The 8,786-nt window shown below is 43.2% G+C and overlaps 1 protein-coding gene across 1 annotated transcript in view; it reads left to right on the plus strand.

The window, feature by feature from the left end:
- DMRT3 (doublesex and mab-3 related transcription factor 3) overlaps positions 1–7,117 on the plus strand; it is a 12,474-nt gene extending 5,357 nt beyond the window's left edge. Inside the window, exon 2 of the mRNA XM_010860693.1 lies at positions 6,150–7,117. Coding sequence (XP_010858995.1) covers positions 6,150–7,117 — 968 coding nt within the window. The remainder of the gene's footprint in view (positions 1–6,149) is intronic.
- The last annotated feature ends 1,669 nt before the right edge of the window (positions 7,118–8,786 follow it).

Below are 8,786 nucleotides of genomic sequence, written 5' to 3' on the forward strand. Positions count from 1 at the left end.
TTTATCCCGGGGGAGCCCAAACTGCCCCCAGAGGTTCAGAGAGGCGCTGATGTCCATCTTATGGGTCAGAGCACCGGGCGTAGGGAACTCGGGGTGGAGGGGGGGCGGGGGGAGAGGGGGCGAGGGGGGCGTTTTCCACATCTCTGAATCAGCGTTTCCCTGCCACCCAGGACAGAACCTCTCCCCCAACACAGCACGCCCCTCTGGGTTATAAATCTGGCGGATAGTCCTGTTCTCGACTTACACAACCAACTTTTCTTTTCCCTGATGGATGAACTCCCGAGTTTAAAAGATTACAGTAATCACAAGAGGACAGTGTAAATCGAATCTGATAGCAATAACTTTCGGGGAAGGTCAGGCTCAAGTGAAATGTTACCAAGCAACAGGCATTTTGTTTGCAAAATACAATCAAAGAGCATTGATGAGAAATTCTTCACTGCAGCCAGTCAGCACTTTCAGCTAACAGCTTTACAGAGGGAAAGGGAGTAAGTCTTCATAAATCAACGTGCCTGGAGGACTCCGAGCCCCTTTCTGGGAAATGTTGCACAGAGTCCAGTGAAAACCTACTTGCCTGCCTGCCTCCCCTTTCTCTCTTCCTTTTCTCCTTAGATTGGCTTTTGAACCTGTTGTGGCTCCTCAGCCATTAGTCACTCAGGTCCTGGACCCTATGTCTCGTGTCATATGGCTCTGATGGCAGGTTGGGCCTTGCATTGGGGTTTGCATGGCCTCTCCTGGCAGAGGTTGGAGTAGTGGAATGCTGGCCATTGCAGGCCCATCACCTTGGGATCGTGTCACATAGCATCCAAGAGTCCCATGTGGCTTTAGGGAGTCACCCTCTTGTTTGAGCCCTGCAAATCACCGTCCTCCGAAGAAACTGAGGGGAAACTGAACCATAACTAGGCAGGCTTTATTTTTAATTTTTTATATCTTATTATACAGTTAAACAACTATAAGAAAATCAACACAATCAACTGCTGAATAACAATATTATGGAAAACTTAACATTCAGATCATTGGTTTTCTAACAAATCTCTAATCTCTTTTGATGCCAATGACTAGGCAGACATAAATTTTATGAAGCTGAGATCTGTTCTGCCCCACCACCCTGTAATTATTACTTGTTTTAGTTCAGTATATGTTCTCCTCAGAGCCATTATATGACTGTTTTCAACAACATTCCCTCCCATGAATACAGCAGTCTGCCCAGCTGCTGGCCTTTGGGTTACCTGCTGTGTTTCAATGTAAATACCACTCATTGCATAGGTAACTTGGAAATTTTGCAAAATGTTCATTAGTAAGGAGTAAGCCTCTCAGTCTTCACAAGATAAATGCTTTGATCATCTCTGTATAATCTTGGCTAGCAGAGTGCAAGGGCACATGGTGAAAAGACTTAAAACTTGTTAAATAGACAACTGAATAAGTAGCTAGCTGCATTTTTATAAGTACCAAACATACTTGTATATTTTTAGATAATTTCCCTCCTGCTTCTTGAAAAATATTCCTTTTAGAGTCCAGAAAGAGGTCAGAAGATTGGAAGTCATTTTTGTGTGAGTGTTCATTTTCTGTCCTTAAAGTCTTGTAGCTTCTTATGGCACAGATATATTTTTGAAGTTGGTAGCACTGTTTTCCAGAGAAAAAAAATTCCTTCTTAATTGAGTATATACTTTCAAAAAACATCTTTACCCTTGTGAAGAGTTTATTTCAGGGATAGCTGTGTTTCTGCATCATGAAAAATACGAAATTGAAGTGTGAACATCTAGAAGATTTTTAAATGTCTAGATGTTTAGCTTTAGAAATAGCAAATTATATCACTTTCAATAACTGGTTTGCAATAGCAGATGAGTGATTTCTTTCTGCTTTTAGTCTAGCTGTTTTTGGTGCCTGTATATTAGGAGTAAAAATATTATCAATTGAAATATATTCTTACTCTTTAATGTTCTAGGAATTAGGGTGTCAGTTTCAAGAAGAAAGAGGTTAAAACATTTGGAGAGCATTTCGTTTTTCATTTTGCTACTTGGCAGTTTCACATTTCTATATCTCGAAAAGTCTTTGTATTTTAAACCAACAGGAGCATTTATAAAGTTCATTTAGGAAAAAAAATATCTAGAGATATAAAGAAACACCTGTTATTAAATTATACTTTATCACTGGGCCCAAGATTCACCCTCTGTAATTACTTGTGAAAGTCTGCATTTATGACAGAATAATTTACAATGCTTGTAGTTTAGGTATAACAATACAACCAGCACTTGACACCATGAACTTGCAGGGATCATATATTCTGCCCTGTAGGCATTATTGCTGGGTAAGGAGTTATTCTTGGTATAAGGTGAGAGGCTAGTCTTCCCTGGCCCAGTTTTGAGACCCCAGCATCCCTGGATGTTGACTGGGATTCTGTTTATCCAGCACCCCTTAGCAGGACTTTACATGGTGCTCAGGTGTGTGGACAGCATAGGTGTGTTCCACTCACGGCTTCCTTCAGCAGCTTCTATCTTCCCATTGGATATGGTGTAAACTGGGCTGAACTTGGTTGGTTGGAATGTTCTGAATTTGTAAGTCTGATTCCTGTGACGTCACGTTAGATTTTCTCACTTTTTGGCCATAGCCAGCACACCTCTAGGAGAGGTTGATCAGCCCAGAAATCTGCAGAGAGAGAGAGAGAGTGTGCACAGATTAGTATAATCCCGCATCACTCTCTGAGAGGTGGCCACAAGTGCTTGCTGCACTGGGATGTCACAGTGGCAGCTACAAAAGGGCAGGAGGAAATGCGGAAGAGACTTTACTCAGCCCAGTGCTTCATGACCGCTGGACGCGCTGCCAACCAGAGAAGAGTCTACTGTGGCCTGCTCTGCAGATCGGGAAGATGGATTCCAAAATAAAAGTTTGTATTGTCTGATTTACAATCCTGCCATCCAGTATCCAGTGGTTTGGAACAGTACATCCTTTACCATCTTGAAAAAACTACTACATTTTCTTAATGGTAGATATGGCAGATTAGCCAGAACATTAATTCCTTAGTTCTCCTTTGGCTAAACTTGCCCTTTGAACCACTTCTTCTGTAGTCTGAAGCATTCTGTGGAAGAATGAACTTGGTGATAGACCTAGAGACATTTTCCTTAAATGTCTTCAGTGTCTGTAACTGATCCAGGATGGGGGAAAAGTTACCTTTTAAAATGGGAAGTTAGGTTCACACACTGCTTTTGAAAGTATGCTTTTGAAAATATCTAAATATCAAAATTAGAGCTTTAAAAAATTTTTGTTGTTACCCTTTCTTTTCTAGAAGAGCCAGCTGTTTCTTGCTTTAAAACAATCTCACCATCCCTATATTGCTGTGACGCTGTGTATCATATTTCTTTCACTTTTTCATTGTAGTAAAATACACACAACATAAATTTTACTATTTTAACCCATTTTAGGGATACAATATAGTGACATTAAACACATTCATAATGTTGTGCAGCCCTTACCACTTTCCATTTTCAGAACTTTTTATCATCCCTTACTGAAACTCAATACCTATTAGACAATACATCTCTGTTACTCCCTCCCGCAGTCCCTGACAACACTCTTTTCCTTTCTGTCGCTATGAGTTTGCCTGTTCTAGGTATGTTATATAAATGGTATCATAGATCGGTTTTCCTTTTGTGTCTGTCTTATTTTACTTAGCATGTATTCATGGTTCATCCACATTGTAGCATATGTGAGAATTTCGTTTTTGAGGCTGAATACTATTTGATTATATGTATAGACCACATTTTGTTTATCCATTCATCCATCATTGATGGATGTTGGGTTTATTCCAACATTTGTCACTTGTGGATAATGCTGCTGTGAACGTTTGTGTTCCGTGTGTGCATATTTCCCACTTAGCAGTTTTTCCCTGGCTGTGTTTGCTTTCTCCCCGCACACACATCTCATCTCCCTAACTTGGTAATAAATTCCACAAGTTAGGGGCCAGTCTTATATCTGATGATGTTTTCTGCCCTTGATGTCTTTCAGGATACAGTGATAAAAGTACTTGATGCTGATAATAATAGATAATGAAAGTTAAATAAGAAAACTGTTTAGAGAATCACAGTGTTTAAAGCCTTACTTGATGTCCGTATTTCCCCCGGGAGAGTATTTGACTTGTTTTCCTAAGCTCCAGTGAGCAGAGGCCAAGATCCGGTTGTGCATTGAGTTCAGTGCTGAGTTAACATACTGTCACTGTCTGCTCATTGTCAAGTGTTTAATGACAGAGTAACACCGAGAGGTAGGTGTAGGGTCATGTGTCAGGAAATTTAGACAGGTCTGTCTGCTTGCAGTATGAGCCTGTGGAAGCTCTTCTGTTGCTGTTTTTCTCATTGGGATCAAGGACGACTACCACATTAACCCAGGAGATGAATATTGGGTCACCAATCCTAGGATGCTGCTGAAGAGGATATGTCATATTTCTCTTGCGAAAAGGTCTCTTGTGCATATCCCGAAATTGTTATAGAAAGCAAAAATGGCTTCATGCGTATTGGCTGAAGATGGTCCCCACACTGACAGCTGATATTTTGTATTGGAAAAAGAAGCAGTTTAAATGCAAATTTGGGATAGGTATGAATTTGTATCAGATTTACAGTCAAAAGTTTCACCGATATAGTTTAAGGATATTTTTTTGAAGTATTTATGCTTAGAACATATTTATTGGTTTGTAAAGAATCAAAGTTTTTTCTTGCAATTATAATTAAGGTATATCTCATATTAGAAAAAAGCTTACAAATGGGTCTTTGTTAAAGGCTTTTAAAATAAACAACAACAAATAGGAGGAGATGGATTTTAGATGCTGCTTTGATGAAATTTCACCAGCTGGCTCTCTACACCTCGTCAGGTGTGCCCAGGGAGGAGGCGACAATGAGGCTATTCAGGCAGGGGCAGTGGAAAACACAGGCCAACCGGTTGTTTACAACCTGACAACTGGGTCATTAATAATTTCCGTCTTCAGATCAGTTACGTTGGCTCTGAGTAGACACAGCCAGTACATGTTTTAAGAAAGATAAAAATCTGCTTGTATATAAATTGTTAATAAAGAATATGCTCCTTTATTATAAAGGTCTCTTAGAACCTACTTCTGCAACCAAACCAGTCTTGCTTACGTCTTCCTTTCTGCCTCTTTAGCACAGTAATACTAACCCTCTTCAGGGGGTGAGTGATGTCTTAGACCAAAATGTTAGATTTACAACTGGTTTACTGGTTTACTTCACAGCAAAGCTCTGGTTTATTTGGGAAGCTTTGTTTCTCTCTCTCTCTCTCTCTCTCTCTCTCTCTCTCTTAAAAATATAATTCAGGAAGGTATCTTGAAGTCCATCCTATACGCTTCTTACACCCCAGGTCCTGGAGTTATGGACGCACTGTTTCGTTGATGGGTCTTCCTCCAGTTTCGTAAGCCTTCTCCAGGCATCTCTTTCTCCCTGTCTGCAGCCTGTCCCACACCCAGGTTTCACAGCTGGTGTTGCTTGCCCTCTGGTGCGGGTTATCGGCAACCAAGTCTTCTGGGATCTTGAGTGGCCTTTTAAGAGAGGTTTCCACATATGGAGGCTTCTTTCACTCTGGCAATCATATTGACTTGTTATTCTACATGGTATCCTGATGAAATGTACTGATGACTGGTTCACATATAACACAGAATCTGCCTAGGGAAAATGGTTTTAAAATATTAAAATTTCCCTTGGGTGTATGGGTCGTGCACCAGCTGTTGCAGCTGTGGATGTCCTTTGGTGGCACCAGACCCCTCATTTGGAGAAGAGGAGCTAGAAAACAAGCCCAAGCTCATTTTTCTGTTCGTCATTGGGTAGTGTTTATCCTCAGTCTGATCCGCATTTAGACTGTTACTGCTAGATAGCCACATCGTCTGTGGTCATAGTTCTCTCTGCACCGTTTTGTGTTGAAGGCAAGCTTTCCTGCACAGCCCATTCTGAGAAATCACTCTGATATCTAGATCCTTATTTACAGGGTTTGTTCGTTTTTTGCCATTTGCTAATGACATAGATTTTCTGGCTTGCAGTATGTTATAACCCACAGAGAAGCAGTTCCCCTTGCAAAAAGGACAGGTAGGGCCCTCTCCTGAGCACATGTGTTCTTTGCATACCAGGAGAGGATTCAACCAGCTGTTCTCTGCTTTTCAGATTTGACAGAAGAACGACTTGGGGATGGCAGCACCGCTGACAATGCTGAGACTTTCAGCGACAAAGACACGGACCAGAGGAGCTCCCCAGATGTGGCCAAAAGTAAGGGCTGCTTCACACCTGAGAGCCCCGAGATCGTGTCAGTGGACGAAGCGGGGTTTGCTGTCCAGAAGAACGGGGCCAGCTCAGAGAGCCGGCCCGACAGCCCCAAGTACCCCGGGGAGCAGAGCCACCTCCTGATCGAGGGCCCCTCAGGGACCGTGTCTCTGCCCTTCAGCTTGAAAGCCAACAGACCGCCCCTAGAAGTGTTGAAAAAGATATTCCCCCACCAGAAGCCCGCGGTGCTGGAGTTGATCCTCAAGGGCTGTGGGGGTGACCTGGTGAGCGCTGTGGAGGTCCTGCTCTCCAGCCGCTCATCCTCCTCGGCCGCCGACCGGACTTCTGCTGGGGAGCCCGAGGGCCTGGTGCTGCCCTCCAACGGGCACCTCTTCGAGCACACCTTGAGCTCCTACCCCCTCTCCTCGTCCAAGTGGTCTGTGGGGTCGGCCTTCAGAGTCCCCGACACGCTGAGGTTTTCTGCCGACTCCACCAACGTGGTCCCCAACCCCCTGGCTGTGCCCCTGCAGCACCCGTTTCCCCAGCCGCCCCGGTACCCTCTGATGCTGAGGAATACTCTGGCGAGAAACCAGTCGAGCCCGTTTTTGCCCAACGATGTCACCCTGTGGAACACCATGACGCTGCAGCAGCAGTACCAGCTGCGGTCCCAGTACGTCAGCCCTTTCCCCACTAACTCCACCAGCGTCTTCAGAAGCTCGCCCGTCCTCCCCGCCCGCACCCCCGAAGACCCTCGGATCGCTATCCCCGATGACGGGTGTCCCATGGTGTCAAAGCAGTCCATTTACACCGAGGACGACTATGACGAGAGGTCTGACTCCTCAGACTCCCGAATACTCAACTCGTCATCTTAAAGCGCCGCCCGATGGGGGTGACCAGGTGACATTTTCTGTGCATTTGAACCCTGCGCCCTCCCCTTACGGAGAGGCCACATCCTGTGTATACCTTCTCCTGCCATATGACAAAGTGACCCTGCTTGATTCTAGACCTTAGCAATAAAAAACATAACTTATTTAATTTCTTGCACTTCACTGGAAAATGCCAAATAGCTCTGCTCTGTGGCTTTAGTGCTGAATGTTGGTTGTAAAAGAGAGTCTGATGCTAAGAATGGTCTGGGGAAAGCCTGGGCCCATGGAAGATGTCTTTGGGGACATAAAGCTGAAGGTCGGCCCCACCCCTAGACTCAACCTGGAATCTTCAGTAATGTAGCGTACTTGAATACAGTTCTGTAAAAGAGGATTGCTCAGGATAATGAAACCTAAAGAAGTGGTTTGGTTGCAAACGGACTATAAACAGGGGCCTCATATTCCTATGCTGAAAATCCTTGCATTTTAAAGAGAGACTGCACTTAATAGAGTGAACTACTCACACGCTTATTTAAGCTTGGACAGTTTTCAGAGACAGACTCCATTAAGAATTATTCTTTTCACATGGCTGAATCAAAACATGTGTAATGTCAATGTAAACCCAATCACAGCTGTGAACTGCATGAAATATATTGTGAAATGAACACAAGATTAAGCTTTGTCAGGTTAATGTAGCATGCTAAGGACTCTAGAAAAAATAAACTAAGGAGATGATCTTGGTTTATGTCATTTCTGCCTATGAAAGAGGATCTCTAAAAATAGAAACTTGATTAAAAAGCTACTTACTAGTGCATGGATCAAGGTTTAAGTTAAACGTGACACTGCTTGAGAAATACGAATGGCAAAGCTTTGAGGCTGTATTCAGAAAGACAGAATTGATTGTTCAAGAAGAGAGTTAATTCAGTTCCTCCATCCATTCGTTTCTTCAACAGATACTTACTGAGTGCCTACTCTGTGTAAGAGGATGCTCTTTGTATATTACTGTCCAGGTTATCCGCCCATGAGTCCAAGAGAGCAGGGATTATATAATGGAGAATCTCATTAAAAACAAAAATGAAACAGCCTACAGTGAGGAAAGTAAGCAAAGTGCTTAGCCTGGTTGCTGACATAGAGAAAGTACTCAGTAAAGGAGAGCAGTTACTCCTGTTAGGTTCAGGTTATACTCCTATTTGCAGCCAGGATTGTAGAAGTGAATTCCCTCATTCTCACCAGAAAAGATGCCATTCCTGTTTGGCAGATAGCCACAACAAAACGTTGGAAACCAGGACTTTCCCCCTTCATTTAAAAAGCATTTGGGTGGTGCTGTACTTGGTCAGATACTTTTATAAGTGAGTTTTTAAACAGTAATATACAGTGGTGCCCACACCAGCCACTTCTTAACTGTGTATTTTCTTCAGAGTGCTGGAGAGGAAAGGTTAGACAATAAACTTGTGAATGTGGAAGAGAAAGAAAATAAGAAAATAAACGAAAGCCGCTACATGACAAGGGTGCAGAGAGAGAGCTCCCTGCACAAGAATAAGTCTTGAAGGGATCTTCAGTCTTGGAGGGAGAAGGGCAAACCCTCTTGGCCTGAGGTGCTTCCTCAGTGAGGAACAGGAGCTAATGTCACCTGCCCACCGTCCTTGAATGGGTCCCAGGAGAAAAAAAGATACTTAAA

Source organism: Bison bison, unplaced genomic scaffold (assembly GCF_000754665.1).
Source record: "Bison bison bison isolate TAMUID 2011002044 unplaced genomic scaffold, Bison_UMD1.0 scf7180017864469, whole genome shotgun sequence".
Lineage (NCBI taxonomy): Eukaryota > Metazoa > Chordata > Mammalia > Artiodactyla > Bovidae > Bison > Bison bison.